The 27,758-nt window shown below is 47.1% G+C and overlaps 1 protein-coding gene across 4 annotated transcripts in view; it reads right to left on the bottom strand.

Moving 5' to 3' along the window:
- DIS3L2 (DIS3 like 3'-5' exoribonuclease 2) overlaps window positions 1-27,758 on the bottom strand; it is a 269,396-nt gene that overhangs the window by 164,499 nt on the left and 77,139 nt on the right. For all 4 annotated transcript variants that reach the window (XM_045845838.1, XM_045845836.1, XM_045845839.1 and 1 more), the window contains 2 exons: window positions 5,344-5,444; window positions 3,405-3,652 (listed from right to left, as the gene is read on the bottom strand). In XM_045845838.1, the coding sequence (XP_045701794.1) occupies window positions 3,405-3,652; window positions 5,344-5,444 (349 nt within the window). The remainder of the gene's footprint in view (window positions 1-3,404; window positions 3,653-5,343; window positions 5,445-27,758) is intronic.

Below are 27,758 nucleotides of genomic sequence, written 5' to 3' on the forward strand. Positions count from 1 at the left end.
TCCTCTTACCGCAGTAGCCTCTCATGACTGCTTGCTTCTGGCCGTGCCCCCTCCCGTCTGCTCTGGACTCCCAGGGAGCCAGCTGCTAGCCAAGAGGCTTCCATTCTCCGAGAAATAATCCTGGATTTCTCTCTTCATCCACCTCCTCTAAACTTCCACAAAATGACTTTGTTCCTGTGGCAGAACTTATAATATTCTGCTTCAGACTATCGTGAGAGCTCGAAGACATGGGCCTGAATTCCATCTGTCTGCTCTACCCACACCCCGTCACAGAGAGCTGAGCCCCACAGTCCCTGCTGCCTGGGCACGGGACACCGGAGCCCTGCCCTCCAGTGAAAACTGCCGACCAGGGCAAATACAGTCTCCAACTAGATGAGTGAGATTTCCTCCCCCCTAGAAATTCTGTGCTGCGATCTAGACTTCAGCCTGTGACCTGCAGGGGACCAGCAGCACCACTCTGGGGCTGTGTAGGCTATTCGGCAGGCGGGCGGCTACTGCGAAGAAAACAGTCCAGCTCGTGTGTAGAAAGGGGCAGAGAAATGGTGCCCCGTGGCGGCCGGGCTGGTCAGGGCGGCTGCTTCTGAGATCTTCGGGAGACCTGCCTGTACTCCTTGCTCTGGTTAGTCGCCCCTTGTATTTAAGTCAGCTCAGGCAGACTCCACTTCTTAGAATTAAATTAATGCCGTGACATTTACGTACAAGTCCTTCTGCACTAGGCTATAACTTCTTTGAATAAAGAAACCGTGGCCGTCCACCGTTCTGGTCCTCGTATAACACAGCACTGCGACGTACACATAGTGGCTCCACACTTGTTTCATGAACTGAATTTAACTGCAGAAGAAGTAAATGATTTTGGACTTTCTTCAAGGAATAATCAGTATAAGAGTACAGGGTATGGGCAGGAAACAAATTCAGAAGAAGGGCTCTCCGGCTAAACCCTGTTTTCAGGCATAATTTCTTCAAAAGCTAACCACGCACGTTGACACCCACAGCTAGCACGACCTTCCCGCCCCTGGCCGGCCGGAGTCTGCCAAGACAGGAGAGGGGACCCAGGCGGCCACAGCACAGCGTGTTCCGCCTGGGAACGGTGACCTCAGTCCCCGAAGATCAGCAGCTGAGAGCCAGAACCAAACGGCAGGGCGGCCACCAGCGCGCTCAGCAGCTGCAGCCCGCACCCTTCGTGAGACAGACGTCATCTGAGAACTGTGTCGGGAAAACCTGCCGCATTTCACTCAAGATAAACTATTTTTCAGAAAGACTTTTAAAGGCGCATTTCCATAAGAGATCATTTTTTATGTCTTTACAGTAAGGAGGCGGAGACGGAATTATCAGAGTTTTCCGTCTGAGAATCTTCAAATTTTCTTGTTTTTAAAAGTACATAATTAACATATCGTTATTTTTTAAATATTCTTTATTTAGATGCAGCAAATGTCCTCACTGCTTCAAAAGCCTGACTCCCTGTTCAAGTGTTATTGTACTCACAAGAAAAAGAGTTCTCGATGATGAAGTAATGGCTCAGCTGTTAAAAAACCCCGCGAGGCCCTGGAGCACCGAGAGAGCGCCACGCCGGAAGACCTCCTGACCACACCCTCAGGCCTGAGAAGGAAGGAAGGAAGTCCAGGCCAGCGCACACAATGGCCGAGGCAGAAGGTCAGATAAAAGGCGAGGCGGGATTTCCTGCCGTGATGTGAAAGTGCTCCCTTGTCCCTGCCCGGCCGGGGTGGTGGCCGCAATCAGCGGAGCCAGGTGGCACGCGCTATCAGGCCTTCTGAGCTGACGGGGAGAAACCCGCAGGCCTCTGGGAAGGCCCACTCAGGGCTCAGGGGGCTGACGTCACGTTTGGATAACGAGTTCAGCTTAAAAATGATGACACTGCAATCACACCACTTGAGAGCGAAAAGGAAAGTGCAACTGTTCCCGAGTGGCTCTGAGATCCCGTGAGTCACAAGGACCTTCCTGTCACCGAAAGAGCGGCGCAGGGCAGTGTTTCTTAGATGGCACTGGGTGCGGCGCGCAGATTCGACTCCGCGCACTTCGTGAGGCACAAGGGGCTAGGCACAGAGTGGGCCTGCCCGGAGCGGCGCGTGGCGGCCCCCCACCCAGAGCCGGGCTCCAACCCACAGCGTCCTGTTCCCGGAGTCTCCATCCCGCGCAGGGCCAGCAAGCAGGTCACCCAAATGGACAAAAAGTGTTAGAACAAACTTTTTTCTAGCTTGTATGCTTTTATTTTCATTTCCTGTGAAGCATTAACTAGACACCATCGATGATAAAGAGCTAACGATTTAGTTAAAACTTGAGATTGCTTTTCTTTCCAAATGAATACCGTCAGACGAAAACAGGCACAGCATTTGATCAACCAGCTGGGTCCAGCAGTTTTCCATGTCAAAATGAAGTGGCTATCCATGATACTCTGTGCCTTAAATAACCTGGATGAAGTTAGATTGCTTTCTGACAGCTTCCTTAAAAAATACGGTACCCTTTTCCTGCTGACCATTACTGCCATAAGCGAAACTTCTGAAGGTCAGCAGCAAAAAAGCACAACATTCAGACACAACTTCTTATTGACATTTAAAGCATGGGAGACTGGGGTGTCCTGCCTGGAACTTGCATATCTTAACACCAGTGTCTGAAAGGAGGGCTCTGATTGTCTGATGCGATGAACTCTGCAGTTCACAAGTAACAAGCCAGGATTCATGACATACAAGGCCATATGCAGAGGGCCACAATGTGCTCGCCCTGGCTGGTGTGGCTCAGTTGGTTGGAGTGGCATTCCTCAAACTGAAAGGCTGCTGGTTCGATTCCTGATTAGGGCACACACCTGGGCTGCAGGTTTGGTCCCCAGCTGGGGTGCGTATGAGAGACAACCAACTGATGTTTCTCTCTCACACTGATGTTTCTCTTCTTCCCTTTCCCGCTCTCTAAAAGTCAATAAGCATGTCCTTGGATGGGGATTAAAAAAACAAAAACGAAAAACAATGTGCTTATATTTTATGTCAAAAACCAAAAACAGCCCTGGCTGGTGCAGCTCAGGGGATTGAGTGTGGGCCTGCGAACTCAAGGGTTGTCGATTTTACTCCCTATCAGGGCACATGCCTGTGTAGCAAGCCAGGTCCCCAATAGGGGGAGCGCGAGAGGCAACCACACATTGATGTTTCTCTCCCTCTCCTTTCCTTCCTCTCTCTGAAAATAAAATCTTAAAAAAAAAAAACAAACAAACCAAAAAGGTGACTGCCTGGCAATTCAAGGTGACCACCTGAGGTGCTAGCTAAGGTCTATTTCTTAAGAACCAGGACCAAATTATATCAAGTACTTATGCTTTAATAAAGAAATCATAATTTTTTAAAAAAGGCCTCCTAGACCGAGTTCCGTGTGGGGTCTGTGGTTTTCTCGCAGAGTTCACCTACCCCAGGGCAAAATTGCTGTCCTCCTTCCAGTCCACGATGCGGCAGATGAATAGTGTGTTGGCAAAATCTTTAGGCCGGGTCACAAACTCTTGCGGGCAGTCCTTGAGAGGCACGTATATTCTAGGCACTCGGTGGTCCGAGGGAGAAAACAGGGCATATTTCCTAAACAGCTCACTGTTCTTGTCGGTCAGCAGTTTGAGGAAGCCAGTTGCTGCCCGGGAATGCTTTTTCTCCGCGATGTAAACCACCTGCAGACACCAAGGACACACTCAATGCTGCTCACCTGCGTACAGGACTGGGCGCAAGTCAGCAGGTCGCTGTGCGGTCGCCTAGCTGGGTCCCTCAGTGTTCCCAGGTCCACACGAGGTACCTCTTACTGAAACGGTGTGACCACGTAATTGATACTCGCACTGGTGAGGGGACTGTGAAGTCCCCTGCTGCTACACTGTTAGGAGACCCTAACTATAATAGGTTGCCTTCCCTCTTTCCCTTTTCAGAATTCCCCTTTGGTTGTTCCTTGTTATTTCTCAGGGTTTCTAGTTGTACTTAGTAGGGAAGAGCAAGGAGAATCTATGGCATCTCGTCTGCACCAGAAGTCCTTGCTTCTTGTTTCAACAGTGGACAGCATAGGAAGTGTATAAAGCAGCTTCACGTCACGTGTGATTCCTATGTGAGTTGTCATAGAAATGGCTTTCCCACAGCATAGGTTTCACATATAAGTGCTGTTTGGCCTTGTAATTATAGTTTGAATTCATTAAGAAACTATCCAAAAGAAAAAAGAAAAGAAAAAAACCCAGCCAGAAAGAGGGCACAGTTGGAGGGCAGTGGCAAAGTGCAAGCTCCATCTCCAGAGGGTGGCCTCTCCCCAGCTCTGACTCAAAGTGATGTCAGAATGCGGCCCAGCGCCGCTGGATGTTTTGTTTTGTCAGGAGACGCCAGAAGGTTGATTTTTTTATGTGAGCACTCCAATTTTTTTTTTTTTATGTAAGCTACCAAGTCAACATTTTTAAATACTGACAGGTCAAACAAAACCCAAGTCCGTGAGCCAGGCTTCCCATTCATTATGATCTTCCGCACCTAGCATGCTGCCTGACATTTGGTTAGTATTCAGAGTATCTATTAAAATAAAGATCTAGGTAGCTAACTGGATGGGCAATGGCAGTAACGCGCATGCAACGTAACTCAGAAACCCTTCGTGTCACTACGCAGGAGATACTCTCCTGACCCACTGGCTGGACGGAGCGGCAACGCCGCGCTCCCCGGCGAAACACGCCGCCGTGCTTCAGGCAGGGGAAGAAGCCTCGCGCCGCCACGCACGCTCCCTCCAGCGCGAGCTGTTCAGTTGGGGTCAGCTGTGCTCGATCCCACAGCTGGCTATGGCACTAGTGTATGTGATTAAAAAATAAAACCGAATTGTGCAAAACAACAGGATACAAAAGCAATTGTCTTTGTTTCTGTGATAACTAAATACTTTGGAAAAACTAAGAAAGACTTCTTCAAAGCTTACTTGTGAATTAGATATGGGCATGACAACAATGAAAGACCAATGGAGTCAAACACTGTAAGAATCTAGTAGGACTCAACATTCATATTGTTTTACCAATGCCTAAATTCTCACTCCACTCTAAATAACCCAAACTGAAAAATCACACATGTCACATTACAAGTGTGGTGAAACATAAAAAATAACGTGGAACATCAATAGACATACCCACACGGGAAGAAAATGCCTTGGCCCTTTACCCAAAGACAGGCAAACGAAGACATGTGTATATATTTAGAATCATTAAAAAAGTCTCTTGTTATGATAACCTGCTTCCACGGACTGTTCTGATTAGCTGACCAGCTACACGCCTAAGAGTCACACGAGAGACCTCTGACAAGCCGCTCAGCTGACCGCCACTCGGACAGTGGGGAAAATCTGTAGGCAGTGAGTGACCTTCGCGGATCTTTGCGGCGACCTCTCCGGTGCAGCGCTCGCGTCCTGTGGCCTGGAGGTGCCCTCGTCTCTCGTAGCTGGTGCACCGCCATCCTCTTTTCCTTAATTAAAAAGAGGAAGAAAAAGAGAGAAGGGGAGGAATCAGATACACGCACATCCATTAGGCCTAATCTGTTAGGCACAAAGACTCATGGGATTTTTAAATTCAGAGCTACAAGAATTCTTGGACACCATTTCTACCTCCAAACTGCTCGCTTTATAGAAACGGGAACCCGGGCGCCCGGTGGTCCAGCGACTTGGCTAAGGGCAACCACATCACCGACGCGCCCTAACGCTCACACTCAGCAGGCCACACTGTACCTGTCTGACACTATTCACGTGCTCGGCATCGCACGTGCGGACGGCATCTCACTAGCCTGAATTAAACTCAACTGCCTATGTGTCAAAATGCCAAAATAACTAGATGGTAAATACTGCCCCTGCCCACAATGAAGAATAGCGATAGGTTAATTTTGTTATGCACATCTGCTGAAATAAAACAGAATCAAAATAAATGTGAACTTTTAAAAGTACTTTGGTATCAGCCATAACAAACAAAATGGTGGAAAATAGATTATATTTATTAAATAAATAAATTAAAATGCCAACCCTGATTTTCCTGGCTTTCTTAGTGACGTTATATAAAGAGAAAAGTACTTAAAGTCTTTTAATGTTTAATTTCCTCTCTTTAAAAAAAACTTATAAAATGCACATTCACCCCAGAAACTGAGACCACATCTCCCCAGTAAAGGAGTTAGGTTCTGTAGCAGAACTACTAAAACCACTCATGAACGAAAGCAGCAAATTACACGCTTCTGAACACTTAATACTTTGTATTTTCATGTGTTACATTAGAGTTCCACCACACCACAAAGTATTCTTAGCCAATTATACTGGAGTTTCTGGATTCTAAGGGTCACAACCAATTCATGTGGGACCCACTCCAGAGAGCTAAGAGAGACTTGTACTTATCGTCATTGAGACATTACCAAGACTAAAATAAATAAATCCTTTTCAGAACCAGCTGCCTCTTAGCAAGGCCTCAGCTTAAAGCCAGCTTTTACCGTTGCGGGCATCCCCTGGGAACACGGACACGGTCTGACCTGCTGAGGCTCAGGAGTGGCCAACAGTCTGCTTTCCCATCTATGCTAAAATACACCTATATTGTGCCCACTGAAAGCAAAATTCTCATTGTTTTCCAAAATGAAAAAACAAAAACTTTCCCATTGTTGATCACCCTGTTCATCAGTAAAAGAGGGACAACATCCAAGTTCATCTTTTATCTTAGACCGTAGTTCAGAACTCTAAATTCATTGGCTACTTCAGAGCAACATCTCTTATACTCTTCGGGAGAAGAAGAACCACACAAGTTGTGGATCTGTTCCGTAACGTGTCTTGCCAGTGTTCTGCAGAACAAGGTATCAATGTGGGAAAGATCAGGAGCGTGGAATTACCGTGAACAAGCACTCTCTACTAGATATCTAGTATCTGAGCTCTCAGTCTATGAGCTGGCGGTCAGCACAGGGCAGTGAGGGTTTTATCACAGCACCCCAAGTCCTGGGCATACAGCTTCCTGGGGTAGTCACCGATGGCTCCACTCTATGACTGTTGCTTTAAACTCCACCCAACAAAAAGCAAGTCTTCAGTCCCAAAGGTGACACCAGGCTGTATCCAAAAGAAGAGGGCAAGCCACAGCAGCGGGCCCAGCCGTGATGTTCCGACATCACAGCCGAGTGTGACCTTTTCAGGTTCTGTGTTCGTAAGAATGTCCTGGCAGAAATACGGCTAATAAATTAACTGACAAATTAAACTACGTTTTCAGCCCTGCGGGTGAGCATCACAGATGTGTTCGATAAATATGAAGAAACACAATGCCAGGCTGGAAAGGTGAATCACCTTAATAGGTTTCCCACAACTGCATCTCGCCACAATGAAGAGCAAAGCTGCCAAGTTAATGAGAGAATCTACTGCATTGTTTAATCGCAAGATCACGTATTTACTCACGTATTCCGTGCGTGTTGATTGAGCACTGGGCACCGAGGATTCAGTGGTGAATGAAAGAAATACAGCCCCAGACCTTACAGAGCATATACCTTAATGTGGGAGTGAAATCCAATAAATAATCACTCAGTAAAGCTAAGGCTGTAAGTTGTGATGAATGCTAGGAAGGAAAGCCCCTTAGGAAGAAGAGGAGAGGACGCATGATTTAGGTCAAGCGGTCAGGGAGAGGCCGTGCGTGGACGTGACACTCCAGCTGAGACCACGAAGACGGTGTGTGCAGGAATGGGGGAAGGAGCCAAGGCTGGGGGGGAGGGGGGTGCCACTGGGGAAGACGCAGAGGTGGGAAGTTCTTGTGACAATCAGGGAGACGGAGAGCACGTGGCTGGGGCACAGCGAGCAAAAACGTGCACGACAGGAGATGAGAATAAGAGGCAGATGGAGTCAAATCAGGTGGAGCCTTCCAGGACTTAAGAATCCCGAATTTAAACCTAAACACAGTGGGACGCTTGCTAAGAATTCTGTGCGAGAAAATGGCACTGCCCGAGGTGAGAGCGGAGCAGGCCCTTCCCTGCAGTGGTCCACACGTCGGGGATACACGCAAGCACTGGAGATGGGGTCGAAAGGAATGGTCTAAGACCTATTTTGGAGCTGATCTAATAGACTTTGGTGATAATCTGGTATGACAGCTTAGGCTTATTTCCAGCCTTTCAGCCTCCGCAGCTGGGCCGATGAAGGAGGAGGCATCATTACTGACGCAGGAATGACTCGAGAGTAAGGTGAACATCAGGAGCTCTGTTTCAGAGGTGGCTCTATCTGAGAGGCCAACTGTGAGAGCTCCAAGTGGTAATGTTGGGAGGCAACTCGACACGAAGGTCTGGAACTCAAAGAGAGAGATCTGGGCTGTGGCTTTAAATACAATGTCCGTGCTGAGAACTTGCACACGTACTCATTCTCTCCAGCCCAAGCTGCAGGGCAGAGATTCGAACCCAAGCCTGCTGAGCCAAGGGCACGGAGCTCCTCCGCGGCTGTGTGCTCCCGTGGGAAGGAGAGCTCTGCCGCCGCCACTGGGAAGGAAGTAAAGGACTTTGCTGAGGAAGTGACCTGGGGCTTGGGGGGTGCACAGATGTCCTGAAGAGAGATGGGGAAGCTGAAGGGCTTTCCAGCGAAAGGCCGGCGCTCGTGCGAGGGCCCGGAGCCGTGGCAGGGCCTGGCGCGGCCGAGGAGTAGGAAGAGACTCACTGCAGCCACCGACAGGTCAGGGCCACAAGCGCTGGGCGGGCCGGGCCCGGACGCGGAGAGCAGCAAGGCGGACAGAGGGGCGGCTGGTCCTGCGCCAGCGAATCCCGTTACTGCCCAGTCATCGGTCCCCTTCTTTCATGACTAGCTGCGATGCTAAGCAGGGGCAACATGAAGAGAAAAGGAAGTGGGCAAAAGAGTGGTTCACTCCATCCAATCACAAGAGTGACAAACTCTGACAAATCTAGGCTTTTTCCATCTCTGAATGAGGGGCCACAGAAATTTACAATTTCCAGAGAAATTCAATGAAAACTGCAATTGTTTTTCATAAATGAAAACATTTCCCTTCAGATCTCTCAAAATCAACCAAAACAACGTATCTCATGGGCCCCTCTCCCCAGTGAAATGCAGAAATGACAACGCAAGTCCTCACAGGGGCAGGTGACACTCACGTTACAGCCACCTGCTACGCTGCACGTCTGCCAGGCACAGTGAGTGCTGACGGCCGTTGCAGGACCTCACGTCCAGCCCCTGCCAGGGCCGAGGCGCGGGCACCGACGAGTCCCCTTCTTCACAGAGCCCCCGCCCAAACAAACCCCTCTCTTTCTCTGAAATAAAGCTAAGGAAACCGCATGGTGCCAGAGTTTCCACAGTGTGTTCGCATGCGTTACCTCACGTGGTCCAGGCCGCAGCCTCGTACCACGGGTAGGGTGGGCACTGGCATCACAGTTTCACCAAGGAAACAGGAGTAGTGAGCAGACAGCCAGCCAGCGACTGTTTGCAGAGACCCTGGGGCTGACCATGGTGACCTGTCCCCACACAAGCAAGAATCAGAGCATCACGGGGAGAGCCACGGAAACCTACATCGAGAGTCTGTGGAAGTGGTGACGGGAGCCCCTGAGACTTGGGAGGCAGCCCAGTAAAGGTCCCAACTGTCAGTGGAGTGGGGTGGCAGGCACTGCAAATGCTGCCGTCTCTGTCCTCAAAGAGCTCATGTGCTAGAAATTAAACAAAGATGACAACAAACAGTGAAGGTGCATGGTGTTGATGGTTTTCTATAGTTTCACCTTGACATATCTAAGTTTGGGTCTTTTAAAAAACACTTCTAACCTGGCTGGCATAGTTCAGTGGATTGAGCTCGGGCTGCAAACCAAAGCATCACAGGTTCGATTCCCAGTCAGGGCACATACCTGGGTTGCAGGCCAAGGCCCCCAGCAACCGCACATTGATGTTTCTCTCTCTCTCCTTCTTTCTCCCTCCCTTACCTCTCTAAAAAGAAATAAATAAAATATTTTTTTAAAGGGTGAAAGCACATAATTTCAAAAAAAATTTAAAAAATAAAAATAAAAAACAATTCTACTTGCAATCACTAGTCTTCATAAATCTGTAGTTTGGTACCTCAACTGCTATGGAAAAATCTCAGCCGTTAACTTCAAATTCCTCCTTTGCTCATTGCCCTTCCCATCTCTTTCTGTGACTCCAATTATAAAACTTTTATATTCTCTATTCTCTCTCTGTGGTTTCTATTTGTCTTCATGTATAAGTTTTTCTCTATGTCTTCCCGTTTGTTTTCTCTTCAGTTTTACCCAGTCTCCTCTTAAATCCACCCACTGAGGTGTTTTTCTTCACATTCGAATACACGCTTCTCCTCATTCACTGAGTTTCTCATTCCATTAGAGTTCTGTTCATTTCTAGAAGTTTTATTTCATTCTGTTTCCAATTTGCTGTCACATTTCACAGTTTCCTTTGCAGATACCTTCAAGCTTATCTTCTATTTCTTAAAACACAGCTTTTTCAGAGGGCGATGACTCCAGCATCCGATGACGGTTATAAAAGCTGCTTCCATTGTTTGCGGTTGCTGACGCGTCTGTCCTTGGAACATGGCTTCCTTGGGTGCTGGTCACTGAATAACTTGATGCCAAGGTTGAGGAAATGTTCCTTTCGAAAGAATGTCCACTCGATCCTGCCAGATACCTGAAGGGACTACCAGCCCTTAAACCCATTCCAGGCTCGAGATTCCACGGGCGCCTGGTCAGGGTGAATCTGGGCTGCAGTTCCGGCCGTGGCTGGAACCTCTCAGGCCTGCCCTCGCCCCAATGGAATACAGCCACTTGGAATCCCAGCCTCACGTAAGGAGTCTGGGCTTTATTTGTGCTCCCCATACCTGCAGGTCAAACCTGCAATACTGCCTGGGTTCTCCACTCCAGTTTTAACCTGGTAATGCCTGTCAGCTCTGAGATGCTTTAAAAAGAAGGGTTTGGGTTGTTATTGTTTTGTTTTTTATTTTATCCAACTATTTTTGGTTGTTTCAGTGGGAAGGTGTGTGTCTGAATAACAGCCCACCATTACTATTAAGAGAAAGCTCCTAGGACCTTTTTTTTTTTTTTTTGTATTTGAGAAATGTTCTTCAGGTGGCAGTGCAGAGCCCAGCTGGGGAGCGGTGACAGGGGCGAGGTCAGGAGAGGGGGCACTCGGGATCTGTGCAGGAAAGACAGCAGGGAACAGTAAGGAAGCTACGGTGATAGCGCCCGATGCTGCATTAAGGCAGAAGCACAAGAGATGGAGAGAAAGGCAGGCAGTCTCACGTTTATTTTTCTCAACAACCCCTTCAGGGGCGTCTCACTATTCTGATGTTTAGAGAATAGCAATCAGCAGATCAAAGCGGTAAAGTAACTCAACCCAGGGTTCATCCAGGGGTATGGTTCACAGAGGGCAGTCATACCCAGTATAACTCCAAACCCAAACTCTTCCCACCACAGCAGGATGAGATCGGAGGGCAGACTGATGCACGTGGGGGGTTCCAGTACAGATAGGAGTGTTGCTGACAATTTTATAACTCAGTTATAGGCAGACATTGAAGGATTTTAAATTTTAGAAGATGCCAAGTGACAAACAGCTCTTATATAATTTCACTGTGTGCACCCATAGAGATGAGAGAGTAAGTTACAATAAAAGCACAAACTTCAGAGTCACAAGACCTAAATTCAAAATGATGTGGCTTTGAACCAGTTATTCCTTCCCTTTGAATTTCCTCCTTTGTGAATTGGGAACAGTCTACGTGAGTCCTGTTTACATGTTGAGTCTGGCACAAAGTACATGACCAAAACTTGTTATATGTTATTAATGCTGCTGTTATTAGCTCTTGCAGTCAATTTTGAGTGAACCCAATCCCGTTACCCTCAGCACAACTGAACAGGACTGGTGAATAGAACAATGGCTGTATAATAAAATGGGTCACATTTTATCATCTGAAAAATGTAACCCATTTACAGGGTTAATGGGAAGATCAAATCAAATTAATGTGTGTAGAAGTGCTACAGTGGCTAGAACACTGTAAGCACTCAGTAACTGCTACGTAATATATATACTTAAACTGTGCACATACCCTTTTGTATGGCTGGCACATTCTGTCTGAAGTAGGAAGAGGCAAGAAACAGCACTCTCTAGATAGCAGAGACCAGGTCAACACACGAAGTCTGGATTTATCCCAGAGGCAATGGAGCGGTACAGAAAAAATGAGGCAGGAGACTAACACAATTCATGCTGGGAGAAGCTCACAGTGGTTCTTACACGGGCAACAGGTTTAGGAGAAGTGAGACTGGAGGCAGAAAGGCCAGTTAGCAGGTTGCAATAAACCAGACCAGTGGCAAAACTGACGCGATTGTTCAGATGCTAGAGGGGAGCTGGAGGTGGCAGAGGTGATGCTGGGTACAGGAAGCAACGGGAGAAACTGCCTCACTTCCTCATCACTGAAATTCTCAGACTAGTTCCCTGACCTGCAGCAGCAGCACCTGGGAATCGGGAGGGGATGCAAGTTCAGTTGGGACTCAGTGAGTGTGAGGTGTTGCAGAAAGAAACGAAGGCGTCATCTGGGTACAGAGGGCAGGTGAGTAAGTGAACCAGCCCCTCAGAGGTCGTTCAGAATTAGAAAGGTAGCAAGCGTAGAATAAAACCGTAAGGAAAACCAACACTTAAGAAAGCACAAGTTGAAAAGTCTGCAAGGAGACTGAAGCATAGTCAGAAAGTTAAGAGGAAAATTAGGCCAGTGAGGGGTCAGAGAAGCAAAGAAAAGCAAGTGATTCAACAGGAAAAGCATGGTCAGCAGTGTGGCCTTGGTGACAAGTTAACAGGTGGCCCTATTGAGACTGGTTTGGAAAAGTGAAGCCAGAATGACGTGCCTGGGGAACTGAGTGGGGAGGTGGCCTGCAGAGAGGAGGGCGCGACCCAGGCTCCGGAAATCTGGCTGCGAAGGAGCGGGTGGTAGCTCCAGAGGGAGAGAGACAAGGTTTCCACTATTTTATTTTTTTAAGATAAGGGAGGCTTGGGCCTGGTTCACTGCTGATGGGAAGGAACCACTAAAGAAGGCGCGGTCACAGAGGACACAGTTAGGAAAGGGAGGGGTCCCTGGGCAGGAAGGGATGGGATCCGGAACCCAGGGGAAAGGATTAACTTCAGGCAGAAGAACAGAAAGAGGCCAACTTCTTTGTATCAAAGTAAATGGAGGAGGGGACAAGTCTAGACACCGGCCATTTGTGAGTCTGGTGGCTGGAAGCCGAGAGGGCACGGGCGGCAGCTGTCGTTTTCCTGAAACGCAGGAGCCACACTCGCCCGTCGGAAAGCGCGAGGGGAGGCGGAGGGTGCGCGCTTCCAGGTGAGCATCCGGTGCAAACGGCAACTCAGAACAGCAGCTGGACAAGCCACGCACAGTTCCGTGGCTTGCACACAGTACTGCGTTTAATATTCCGCAACGATCCAAAAAGGGAGGCAGAGGGTATCACGCCAACTTCTGAGATAAGGGAAACGAGGGCCGCAAAGGTCCAACAGCATGCTTGCCTATGGTTGCCAGCTGGGAAATGACAAGGGCGGGATGCAAACCGGAATCTCACGAATGCCAACACCTCACCCTCTTCCCATGATGGCACTCAAGCCTGAAGATCTGAACAGGATGGATGGACAGGAGAATGGAAAAGAACCCACTTCGACCTCAGAGAGACCTGCCTGAGTGATGAGGCGCTGGGAGAAGCCAATCAGCTCTGGGGTACATTTCCCATTTGAGGTGACAATGAAATGTAAGTACGATGATATCGTCTAACCAAACTGGAGACATGAGTCTACATCTTGTAGACTGGAAATACGAATTTAGACGATAACATTTTCTGAGTAGACAAATGTGTGGAGACTGGGGAGAAAGGACTTAACATATTAAGAGAAACAGGATGAACAAAAGAATGAAAACTGATATTCAAGCCTTAAAAGGAGAAAGTTCCCTTTACTACTCAATTACCCTGCCCTGTTGAAACCTACAGACCCGCGCGAGACGAAGCGGGGAGGTGCTCTTTGTGGCAGGACCCAGCCACTGCTCTCATCAGCTGACCACGCAGATGCCTTCAGCCCCTCGGTGGGCGCTGAGACCTGGACGGTGGGTGCCGAGACCTGGACGCAGGGCCTTCAGGCCCGGCCGAGTCCCCACAGGGCTGTCTTCCTGGAGGGCGCTTCGCACTGATTCCCGTCCCCAGCTGTTAACTGTATTAAGTACATCATCGACACCCTCCTGCTTTCCTCAGAGCACTCTCTGCTCCAAATCTTTCTCTTGCCCAGGAGAAACCACTTTTAAATTTCTCTCTACTAAAACTTTAATTGGCTCTTAGCCTCATGGCTCCCAAAAGACCCAAAATGTAGTCACACACGCTTGCGTGCTCCCATCTCCAGCTTTAGCTTACCGATGCTGCAGCTGTCCCAGCAGATAAACGGTTCCTCCGAATTTAAGCTGACCCCTGCGAGTTTTACTTAGAAAAGGCCAAGCATCACACCTTACAACACCAGAAACAGTGTTTACTAAAATCAAACTGGTGTTGCTTTACCCGACTTCCAAGAACTAGCTATTTATCAAAACTACAAAAAAGGGAAAAGGTGCTAAGCTACCACAGAGTTAAGAATGGCCTCAAAGCTTGGGAAGCTAGACTAGAAGGTTCTGCCGTGTTTTGAGTGCGATCCCCCAGAGACCAAACATGTATTGTATCTTTCCTATATTCCAAGACTCTTACAGCACACGCGAGACTTCATCCTGCTGAACGTCAGCAGGGACCATGAGACCCAGCCCACTGCCTGGGTAAGACAGTACAAAGATGAAAACATCACTTCTGCAAGAGCTGGTCCTCTTTCTCAATTCATTCGCTGCCACCTAATAATAGCAGGACCACAGAGTGATCATGACCAGACGAAAAAATAAAAAGAGTTTAAAGAAGTTGATTTTTACTGACTGAATCACTTTTGAGGTCCACAGGCTCCCTAGGAAACAGAACAATACACTGATTCAAAACAGCCAATGTTCGAAGCATCTTTGATGGAAAACTGCTTCTCCTTAATAAGGTAACAAGTCTAGCTCTACATGCAAATCAGACTAAGGCAAATCACCCCGCCCAGGTTATATAGACATGGATGAGTCATTGCTTTTGACGCCAAACTGGCAGACCTGAAGCTTTTATAATGGACCTTTTGTGGCTGCGGTGGAGAGAAAGAACTCAGGTGTTAATCAGGAGAGTGACTAGATTTGCTCTTCTTCTGTTTCAAACAAGGGAAGGAAGGGAAGTCTTTTGCACAATGTTTGGGAATACAAGACTGTTCTAGAAGTTGCAAGTAGATGAAAGATAAGCAAAAAGTTATGTGAGGAAAATAAAAAAAGATTCAACTGTAGTGTCAGTCATAGGATATAAAGTGAAAACACAAAGTCCCCACGAGGAGCCACAGGGAGGACGGAGCACACGTGCAGTCGGGAGAAGTCAGCAAAGGCTTGTGGGGGACACACCTGGGGTGAGAGACCCTAAGACGGCCCTGGATGTCCCCACACTTCCCAGTCCTCACGCCCTCGTATAACCGCCTCCCTTCGAGTGTGAAAAGGGCTTGTGTCTTGCTTCTAATCAACTGAATATGGAGAAGATGACGGACGGCATTCCCAGGACTGGGCACACTAAGGCTGTACCCTCGGCCTGCGTAGCAGACGCTGTCCTTCGCTAGACCTGACGAAGCCACCGAAGGTGGCCCAGGCGGCAAGGAGCGGAGGGGCCTCGGCCCCACAGCCAGCAAGGAAGTGAGGTCCTCCGCCGAAAAGCCCACGAAGAATTAAGTCTGGCCCGAAACCACATAATCTTAGAGGCAGATCCTTCCTGAGTCAAACCTTCAGATGAGCGACACCTTGCTTGCAGCCTTGTGAGGAACCCTGAGGCAGAGAACCCAGCTGACCCAGACTAAAGGGAAACTTGGTTTCCTTCCTCTGCTCACACGTGGGACACCACACCTATGGGTTTTCCACGCCAAGGAGTGCTCCCGTTCTCCTCAGGCACCACGTGGGTGCCCTACAATGAACTCCATTCTGACACTAAATACCCGGGGGTAGCACAGCCCCGCAGGTGGAGGGCTTAGTCCCACAACCCTGCCCCCACCTTCAGACACCAAATGCAAGCCATGGGTCTCTAGGTTACCCAGACTTCTGTCTGCGTTGGCTACAAATTGGGGTAGCATTCCTATGACCTCCTCCTCAGGTTCAATAATTCTGCAATAGCTCACAGAACTCAGCCAACACATAACTTACATTTACTGACATTACAAAGAACGTGATAAAAGACAGATGAACGGCTAGATGAAGAAACACACAGGTTGAGGTCTTCAAGGATCCTGAGCACAGGAGCTTCTGTCCCTGTGGGTAGAGGTGTACCCCCCTCCCAGCGCATGGATGAGTCCGCCAACCCACAAGCTGTGCGATCCCCAGAGCTCCGAGATTTTTATGAAACCGTACAGCCATGACCGATGTCATCGTGCAGCCACGACCAGTTACTAATTCCGTCTCTAGCCCTTCTCCCCTCCCTGGAAAACGGAGGGCGAGGCTGAGAATTTCCAGCTTCTAATCACGGCTCGGTCTCTCAGGTGACCAGCCTCCACCCCGAGGCTGTCTAGGAGGCCACCACGAGCTGCCCCATAGAACAATGGATGCACCTATCAGCCAGGAAACAACGAGGGCTCCAGGAGCCCTGTGTCAGGAACCAGGGTCAAAGACCAAGGGCTAGAACAAAAGATGCTCCTAGCACTCCTATCACTCAGGAAATTACACGGTTTCAGGAGCTCTCTGTCGGGGCCTGGAGGCAGAAGCCAAATGCATATTTCTCATTACGTTACACTAACACACACAAAGTGCAGGATAACAAATGTGTCATTTTAAACCACGACATCTGTGGTGCAGCCACAGATAATTAACATACATGTAAAAAGACAGTTGGCGTTTTAAGACTGGAGGAATTTCCACAGGAGGAGACGAGAAGTTGGGCAGCGTTCGTGGCAGGGAAAAGGAGGCACAGAGGCCGGAGAGGGAAGGGCGTGCTCAGGAACAACCCGAAGGCTGGCGTGACCGGACCCAGGCCTGAACCGGCAGGTGCGGGAACACGGGCCAGAGAGGCAGGCAGGGGCGCCCCGGTGGGCGGGGCAGCCCAGGGGAGCCCGGCGCTGACCTCGTGTGGTCTGGGAGCCTCCGCAGGGAGACTCGCTGGACGCTTGTTGCCTCAAGAGACAACAAGCTTCAAGAAACGGTTTGGAAACTGCCCATTGTGGAGTGCCATGCTTTCTCCTCTTCAAGATACTTCGCCTTCCATTACCTCATTTGATTTATGCAAGAGCCTACGAAGAAGCCAAGGCAAGTATCTATTATAAAGGGGTTTTTGTTTTTGTTTTTGTTTTACAAATAAGGACTATGAAGCACTAAGAGTCAAGAATGACTGGCAAAAGCTCCCGTTCAGCACTTTTTTCCAACTGAGAGTGCTGCCACACTCTGCTGGATCCCCTTGCCTGGCACCGATTCGAACAGGGCTAGCCAGACAGCTCTGGGCCCCGGCCTGTGGGTTCGCACCTGGGGCGGGGGTGCGGTGAGGCCAGGGCGGACTGCAGAGTCAAGAGCGAAAGCCCTGACTGCAGGCGCTGGTATCAAAGGGGCTCTGAAACATGAGGGTGGACATGAGGGTTAGAGCCGCGGTCAAGCCTGTCAAGTTCATACTCAACTGCAGCTTCTGGCTCAAACCAACGAGTCAAAGCTGCAGGGAATGGCCGAAAGGGGGCGAGCTAACCGGGAGCAGAGACGAGAGGCTTCTGGCGCAGCTGACCTTTCACCCGGGGAGCAGCTAGTAAAAGGGTGTGCAGGGGCGGGAGGCTGGCTCCACTTACAGGATGTGGGTAACTCAATCATTTCTTAGGTGTGTTTTTTTTAACTAATTTCAGAAAACCATAGTCAATTTTCTACTGTAAAATGTTAAGTGAGATCTGTCCTTAACGATGGACATTCCATACCTAGAGCAGGACAGCTGTCAGCCCCCTGTCCCCATCCAGAGCCACACGACCCAGGTTTTGTCTGTTTTTGTTTGCCCCAGCAGGCTGAGTTGGAATCTGCAACATTACTCTTTTTGTCGGGCAACGACTTCCTCTGGCATGTTTCTGCATGACCTGAAAAACCTAGTTCTTTAGGGAGAGTGGGAATTGTTTAAAGTGATTCAAGGGGGAAATCAGTGTCATGAAGATGAATCCACAGGCACGTAATTCTGTATAGTGGCAATAAAAGGGTCTCTAACAAAGTAAGAGAAAAAAATACAGGAGCCCTTAAGGAAGCTGGGTAACACTTAAAATTACTTTTTAAGGCTTCATTACCTAACTGATGAAACTTGGCACGTGCTGACCGAAGGGGAGAACTGGGAAGATCTACCTGACAGGGCCTCCCCCGGTGCTGTCTGAAGGCCTGAAGACTCAGTTCACGGGCCGTGGTGCTCAGAGGCCCATGCTCAGAGGCAGGTGGGATGAAGACCCGCACCGTCCCCATCCACAGTCGATTCTGTTCGCCAGCTCCACAAAAACCAAACTGGACTCTCCTCCTTCGATCTGGCCTTCCAAAATAATGTTTAAATGCAAAAGAGGAGGGGGCCTTCCTGAACGAAGGTTGATTTGAAATAACTGTGAGAATTAGCCTTTTTAAATGAAAATAATCCTTAATCACTTGACGCCCTTGAAAGAGAGGCGTTCCTCCTTAGCACTACACACTCTTGTGTTAGCTCTGGTGCAACACTCTCAAAATCGTCATCGGAGTGACTTCCCAACGCCCACCCTTCTCCCGGAGTCTTCCGTATCTGCCAGCTTGTGCCTTGGTTTTATGAGACAAAGGCTACTTCATGTACACCCAACCACGAGCCATGCACTTGACAATCTCATTGATTTCCCATGGCTTCGCCTGATGCTGTTCAGATCTGGAACTCTCAGCATCACCTGTCTGAGTCTACACCTCCACTTCCCATTGCCTACTGGGTGTCCTGACCTCAGTGTTCCCTGTGTAACTCAGATCCAACGTATGGTCAGAACCCAAATTTGTAGTCCCTCCTACCCTCGGTCTTCTTTTTCTCATTTAAGAATGTCAGCACCTGCCCTGATCGGTGTGGCTCAGTGGGCTGAACACAGTCTACAAACTGAAAGGTTGCTGGTTTGATTCCCGGTCGGGGCACATGCCTGGGTTACTGGCCAGTTCCCCAATTGGGGGCATGCAAGAGGCAACCATTCAATGTTTCTCTCTCACATCGATATTTGTCTCCCTCTGTTTTTCCTTCCCTTCACCTCTCTACAAATAAATAAAGCAAAGCTTTTTAAAAAAAAAAGGAATGTCAGCATCTATGCAGTTGCTAACCTAAATATCAAGTTCTTCTCATTCTTGAACGTTCCTCCGCCTTAGTCCCATATCGGATCCGCCACTGAGCTCTGTCAGTTCCAGGTCCGACAGCTCGCGACTCCGGCCCTCTTGCCTTCCAGCTGCCACTGCTCTCAGCCAGGGCTGCAAGCACTTCTAGGCTCGCCTGGTTCTATGCCATGTCCTAATGTCCCCCTTCTTTCTTTTTTTCAATATATCTTACGGATTATGTTATTATAGTTGTTCTAATTTTTCCTTCATTGCCCCCCTCCACCTAGTACCCCTCATTCCCTCTGGCAATCACCCCCCCTTAGTTCCTGTCCATGGGCTGTGTATGTCAGTTCTTTGGCTTCTCCATTTCCGATACTGTTCTTAACCTCCCCCTGCCTATTCTGTACCTACCAATTTGCACTTCTTAATCCCTACACCTTTCTCCTATTCTCCCCTTCTCCCTCCCAACTAATAACCCTCCAAGTGATCTCCATATCAATGTCTCTGTTTCTGGTCTGTTTGTGTGCTTAGTTTGTTTTTTAGATTCAATTGTTGAGGGTTGTGAATTTATTGTCATTTTAATGTTCATAGTTTTGATCTTCTTCTTAAATAAGTCCCTTTAACATTTCATAGAATAATGGCTTGGTGATGATGAACTCCTTTAGCTTTTCCTTGTCTGGGAAGCACTTTACCTGCTCTTCCATTCTAAGTGATCTTTGCTGGATACAGTAATCTAGGCTGTAGGTCCTTGCTTGAATATGTCTTGCCAGTCCCTTCTAGCCTCCAAAGTTTCTTCTGAGAACTCAGCTGACAGTCTGATGGGAACTCCTTGGTAGCTAACTCGCTGCTTTTCTCTTGCTGCTTTTAAGATCCTCTCTTTACCTTTAACCTTTGGCATTTTAATTACGATGTGTCTTGGTGTGTTCCTCTTTGGGTCTAACTTGTTTGGGACTCTCTGTGCTTCCTGCACTTATATGTCTATTTCCTTCATCAAATTAGGTAAGTTTTCTTTCATTATTGTTTTAAATAAGTTTTCAATTTCTTACTCTTCCTCTTCTCCTTCCAGCACCTCTATGATTCAGATATTGGTACGTTTGAAGTTGTCCCAGAGGATCCTTAGCCTACCCTTGTTTTTCTGAATTCTTTTTTTCTTCTTGGTTATCTGATTGAATGTTCTTTTCCCCTTATGATCCAAATCATTGATTTGATTCTCGACTTCATCCACTCCACTGTTGATTCCCTATAAGTTTTTCTTTATTTCATTTAATGTAACTTTCATTTCTGCCTAGATCTTTTTTATGCTCTTGAAGTTCCAATGAGTTCCTTGAGCATCCTAATAACCAGTGCTTTGAACTCTGCATCTGATGGATAGCTTATCTCCATTTCATTTAGTTCTTTTTTTTAAGATTTTATTTATTTATTATTTTTTAGAGAGGGAAGGGAGGGAGAAAGAGAGAGAGAGAGAAACATCAATGTGCAGTTGCTGGGGGCCGTGGCCTGCAACCCAGGCATGTGCCCTGACTGGGAATCGAACCTGCGATGCTTTGGTTCACAGCCCGTGCTCAATCCACTGAGTTACGCCAGCCAGGGCAGTTTAGTTCTTTTTCTGGAGTTTTGTTCTGTTCTTTCATTTGGGCCATATATCTTTGCCTCCTCAATTTGGCAGCCTCCCTGTGTTTGTTTCCATGTATTAGGTAGAGCTGCTTTGACTTCCTGTCTTAGTAGCATGGCCTATCATAGAAAAGCACATGCCATAATTTGGATGGGGCAGGGCCTTAGGTAATCACCAGAGCAGGTCAACCCATGTGAACCACGTTGATGGAGTCTCAGATATGGTGTCACCGCTCTGTGTGGGGGAGGGCTCAGAAAAGGGGACAAGGGCCACTGCCTGGCCTCTGGAGTTTTGTCCAGGGGGAGGCTGTCCCCCAGCACTCACCCTAATGCCAGACACTTGAGTTTTTCCCCATATGCCACGGTGCCATTCTCGCTGCTGTCCTGGTGCTGGAGCCCAGAGGGAGTGAGTCTGCATAAGTCCTAAGTCTGTTGTGGGCCTGTAGGAGGAGATGCCTAAGAATCCCACAGTTTCTTCCACTGTTGCCACCCCTCTTGGTTTTACAGCCGGAAGTTATGGGGACTTACCTTCCTGGCACTGAAACCCTGGGCTGAGTGGCCTACTGTGGGGCTGGGGTCCCTCACTCCCAAGATATCCCTCTAGATTTGTATCCACCACACGTAGGTGTGGGACCACCCGCGCATGCCTCCATGTCTCCACATACCTGCCCCCACTACCTATCTGGATGAATGTGACTTCTTTAATTTTTCAGTTGTCAGACTTACAGACAGCTCAACTTCCTAACAATTCTGGGTGATAGCTGTTTTGTAATCTAGGTGTAATATTTGCTGTGGTTGTACAAGGAGGGGAGTCATGTTTATCTATGCCTCTAACTTGACCAGAAGCTATCCCTTCTTTCTAATAATCGGTTTCCTTTCCTTAACAACTTTGGATGATTTTTGGATCCCGGATTCTTAGATGACACAGGTGTCTCAGCAACCAAATAACTGGACAAAATGTCACCAGAGCCTACTTTTCTAGCTTTCCCTCCAGTATCTCCACTATGCATCCTGCACTATTTCCACTGTATATATTACTCTACCTACCATCCACCTCTGCGCCCCTGTTCATACCAAAATTATGAGGCCTGTCCAGAAGGTATCCAGCCATGTAATATGAAAAATAGAGACATTTATTAAAGAAGATACAAAATACATGAAACACTGTACACAGGACAATGATGCCTCAGTCCCCTTCAAAGTAGGCACAATGGGACCTCACACAGTTCTCCCAATCGCCATCAGCTGCCCCATCGTATTTTCCTGAATCTTATCAGTGATCTGAAATCTCTTCCCTTCCAAAGGTGATTTTAGTTCTGGGAAAAGCCAGAGTCACAGAGCTTCAAATCTGGGCTGTAGTGGGGCTGAGTCACCTGGGTGATTTGATGTTTCACCAAAAAACTCTGCATGAGACATGATGCATGAGCGGGTGCATTGTTGTGATGAAGCTGCCAATCACCAGTTGCCCATAGCTGCAGCCTTCTGAATCATTTGAACAGTTTCTACCAAGGAATGTTCAAGCTTCTTGCAAAATCTGATGCAGATTTGTTGCTCTATTCACTCAGTCATTTTGAATGTGATGGCCACGCAGTGCACATGCTCACTCAACAACGTCTACCGCCCCCAATGACTAGTACAGTAAAGTCGTCACTGTTCACACATGAGCATATTCTAGTCCACTCCTCTTGACTGCCAGGTTACCTCTATGTCACGCAAACCATTCTCATTGTATTAACAATGGCTGGACTTTTTCTGGACAGACCTCAAGTATTTTTCACCCTTCTTCACCTGGCAAACCCTACTCATCCTTCAAGGCCCAGAGAACAAAAAGTTGTCTTTTTTTCTCTTCCTTTTCTCTCCTCCTCCTTTCACCTTCTCCCCCTTCCTCCCTGTATGGCCCTTCCCTCCCTCTGCTAGTCGGTTCCTCTTCTCTGTGTGCACTGTGTGGTTACTGGCAGCCGCTGTTCCCCAAAGACTGTCTCTAGTCCTCACTCTGTGCAACATTTTAGCTTCAGAGTCCTCAAGCTAGGGAGAAAAGAAAAATCCAATGGATTACTGGCCAGTCCATATGTTAATGGTCCTGAGGTCAGGGACGCACTCATGGCCTAAGTAAGACCAGGGCAGGGAAAGGTTACATGTACCACCAGTACAGGCAGTTCCCACTGAAGGGAGCAAAGGCAGGCAAGGCCAGAGATACAGTAACACATGTCTGTTACTGTATCTCTTCTTATGAACTAATTTCACCTTGAGGACAAGTATCTAGGCTTTACTCTTTTTTCATCCTTCTTTTCCTAGCAAGAAGCATAATGCCTGGTGTGTCATTCCCTCTGTATTTGCTTAGATACTCTTGAGATGACAGAACATTCAACACAAACTGGCTTATATATCAAAGGTGACTTACTGGGTCATGCACCTGAAAGGTCAGTGGTAAGGCAGACTTTAGGGTCAGTTGATCCAGGGCCCACTTAGGGGCTCAGATTTTTTTCTTGGTTCTCCACTCTTCTATCCACCACATTTAGCAAGACATAAAATAGCTGCCAGTAGCAATTAGGGGTAAGTGTTTTCTCGTTCGTATCCATCAGGAAACTACTTATATCCCAGAGCTCCTAGGAGGAGTCAACCTGATTAGACTGCTTAGGTCATGTGACTATGGGAAGAGGAAGTACTATAAACTATAATGCCTAATGCAGTAGCCACAATCCATATATAGCTATTTAAAATAAAAGTAACTAAAATTAAAAACTCAGTTTCTTAATCACATTAGCCACATTTCAGGTGTTCAACTGCCACACGTGGCTACCAGCTGTAGCGCTGCACCGTACAAAGGAGAACACCCCCACGGCTGCAGGAGGTCTGCTGCCACAGGGGGGCCAAGGACGCCAAGCAACTCATGGCGGACAACCGAGGCCCGGCTCTGCAGGTGGGGTCCACTTTGCCTGCAGTACAGTCAGTTGGGAAAGGAACGGGTGTCCAGATGAAAATCTGGGAGCAACTGGGGAAGGGAAAAGGGGAAATAGAGGCAGTCAATGAACAATGTCCAGCACATTTTTATAAAAAGATATTAAAATGATCTAGCGTGATTTACTCTCAAAAAAAAACATGACCCACATGTAGAAACTGTCTGTCGTTATTGTAAGTATAAGGTATTTATCTTTTACAAACTCACTAACTTCCTGCAGGACACTGGACAAGCCAAGTAACTTCTCTGAGCCTCAGTTTCCTCGTCTGTAAAACAAAAGGGATGAACTAGATCAGTTGTTTCTGGCCTTTTAACCAGAGTAGACTTTTATAAGTACATTTTAGAAATTAAGTTTTTGCCCGGGATCTCACGCTTTGAAGTATTTTTGATAACAACTGCATTGAGAATTAACTTGTCATCCTGTAGTTTTTTATTTAACCAAAAACATGTAACTGTTAATTAAGAGCTTCTGTTCAGCAAGAAAAGTCAATGTTACAATGGTGAACTGGCATCATTTGTATCAAAAGTGAAGTAGGTTTACCTTGCAGTCTTACTGGGAGCAAATTTACCATTTTCATTTAGTGTTACAAAATATTTATAAATAATGTCAAACACTCCACTGAAAGCCCCTTAGGGTAGACCATCCCAGGTCAAGTACATGATCACGGAGGACCTGTGCAGGTCCAGAGTTCTGTGATTTCTATGACGAGGTAACTATGAACAGTTAGGACCCTGTCGCCAGCACAAACTGGCTGGTCTAGAGAGTATCAGAGGGGGGAATGAGTGGATGGACGGCAGGGAGAAAGATCCCGAGGGGGACCGAAATCTCCATGACAACTTTTTCAGACTGAAATCTGAAAAAATAAGGAGAAAATGATACCATCACATAGAGATGCTGATCTTCCCTTTCTACTACCAATAAACTCAAGAAAAGTGGATTACTAAACAATCCAGGGACCACGAACAAAGCTGAAAGTGAACAACAAGCCAGAGAATCCGAACCGTATGGAAAAGCGCACTACGAGAGCCACCGGTGGGGCGGCTCCGGAGACCTTCGGGTCCCCCTCCACCGGCAGGGAAGGGGGAAGGGAAGGGCCGGCACGCGCCGCGACTGCCGCGCTGGAGCCCCGGGAGCGCCCGCCGCCAGACAACCACACCGACAGCGCTCCCCACTGTCTCCTCCCATTTAAATCCCTACCCCGGTAACGCTGTGTCAACGCTGCTAGCAACAAGGCTGACAGGTATGTCTATTCCCAGGTGTTTTATTTACGCATTCTATAAAATAAACTACTTGTAATGTTAGAAAAGTGCTCTGAAACTCAAGCCCCTCGGTCTGCTGATGTGTCAGAGAGAAGCTAGGCAAGTAGGTAGAAGTGACTCCATGACAAAGACGGGAAGAGGAGAAGGGGAAAAGGACAAGCTGGAAAAGGAACTGGGCAAGCGCCAGTGATATTCAATAATGAGCAGATGTAATTATTATTGTTTCAAGATTTCTTAGGGCTCGTCGTGATTTTCTAGTTCTGTTAACCATTCTGATAACTACAAATTAACAGAAAATCCTTTAAAAAAGCCCACATCTCTCACACAGCTAAATATAGACTGACCATACGACCCAGCAATCCTACTCCTAGGTACGTGCCCCAGCAAGCTGAAAACAGGCAGCCAGATATTTGCACACCAGTGTTCACGTCGGCACTATTCGCTACTCAACAGCGAGAGACGGGAACGACACAAGCGGCCATCAGCATGAGTGGACAAACACAGCGTGGTGTACAAACACGATGGGTTACTGTTCAGCCACCAAAAGGAATGGCACGCTGATACACGCTACGACACCAAGGAACCTTGAAGACATTCATTTATACTGAATGAAATAAACATGGACACGGAAAGGAGACATATTGTATGATTCTACTTACATGAAATACTGAGAACAGGCAAATTTAGAGAGCAAGCAGGTCAGTGGTTTTCAGGGGTTGAGGCAGGTGACATGAAGAGTTAGTGCTTCACAGTTAGAGAGTTTTAGTTTAGGATGATGAGAAAGTTTATGGATAGTAGTAACAGTTGCACATCAGGAATGTAATGAATGCAACTGAACTGTGTGTGTATATATATATTTTAGCACATGCACACACAAGAGTCTCTGTTTGTTACAGAGCCTCCAGGTCAGGGGGCAGTCAGATAACCATGCTGCTGCTTTCGCGGAGAGGGGCCCAGGGACAGACCCGAACAGGCAGGCTTCCGTCCTCTGAAGCCTAACCCTAACCCCTTAAAGAGGCCCTTCGGAGACAGGGGTTCTCCAGGGACCTAACTAGAGGCCAATGACTCTTTAAACTACATTCCCAGTCAAACTTCTGTCATTTCCGACTACCTCAGACTTCATATGTCTGAAAGAAGGTTCGTAATAATAAAAGACAAAAGTAGACATTAGTTACTTACAATAAATAAGGAATAAATATGAAGTGGTATTACAAATTAGATCACTAGCTAATATAATAAAAATGAGAGGAAAACTGAAAGAGGTTATGATCATAGACGTACAAGAAATTAAACAACTGAAAAAATTTGTACAATACTTTTCTAATACATCAGAATATGTGGTTCAAATACATGACTTCCTAGAAAATACAAATTATCAAAATTAATGCAAGAAGAGAAAAAAATCCCTACAGAAGCCAATGATCATTAGAGCTGGAGAAACTCGCCAGCTAGAGAAAGCCCTAGCCCATGTTTCAAGTACAAGTTCTTTGAATGTTCCAGTCGTTGAGAAGAGCTGATCGCTCTCTAGGCTATTTTAACTGCTCCAAAACACTGAAAGAGAAAGGCTCCCTAATTCTTCCTCCAAAGTTAATAGAGCCTGATACCAAAACACAACAAAGACACCACAGTAAAAATAAACCACAGACCAGTCTCACATTTTACATTATAAATGCAAAAATCATAAATAATTAGCAAACAGAACTGAGATACAAAGCACACTCCACGCCGAGACCAAACGAGGGTGAGGGCCACGCGAGGGGCGCGAGGAGTCCTCGGAGGTGCATGTCACCATGTGAACAAGCCCAAGGGAGAAGCAGTGTCTTGAAAGAAGTTCCAAAGGCACTTGAAAAAATTTCAATATCCACTCCTAATAGAAACTTTTAGTAAAAAAGAAAGAGGAAACTTGGTTAACTTGGTCTCAAGCCAACAACCAGCATTGTGCTTGCGGGTTTAATACTAGAAGCATTCCCATTAAAGTCCGGAAGAAAGCAATCACCACTATTATGTAACACAGTCCTTAAAGCAATGGCCAATGGGATGAGGTAATAAGAAGCACAAAATTAGAAAGAGGCAAAATTATTATTTGCAGATAAAATTATTTTATACCTAGAAAATCAAAATAACCAACTGAAAAATTATTAGAAATAAAAAGAGCACTCATTAAGGTATGCAGTTAAAACAACCCCAATAACTTTCTTATGTATCAACAACAACCTGTGGGAAAATGCTACAAAAAATTTCCTTTCAAATTAATAACAAAAAACACAAAATACTCAAGCTTTTTCTAATAAGAAATGTTCAAGACAATGCTATATATAAACTACTAAACACAGAAAGAGGTTCCAAGAGTCCATAGTTCACAGTGTGACTAGGTTTGATAAATGAAGATGTATATAGACCAGGCTAGAGCCAAAACAGCAAAACAGGGCACAGTGCCCACCCCCAAATTCCCACAATTGAGCAAAAGAATTGAAGCAATAGATCTTGGCCTGAATTATTTTAATTAGTATTCCATAGGAATACAAATTAAACGAAACAATGGAACTAAACGAAACTAATGGAAACAAAACAATCCAATAACCATTTAAAACTAAGGACCTGAAGTGCGGAATACCC

This window comes from Phyllostomus hastatus, unplaced genomic scaffold (genome assembly GCF_019186645.2).
Source record: "Phyllostomus hastatus isolate PE091 unplaced genomic scaffold, TTU_PhHast_1.1 phas_contig_477, whole genome shotgun sequence".
NCBI lineage: Eukaryota > Metazoa > Chordata > Mammalia > Chiroptera > Phyllostomidae > Phyllostomus > Phyllostomus hastatus.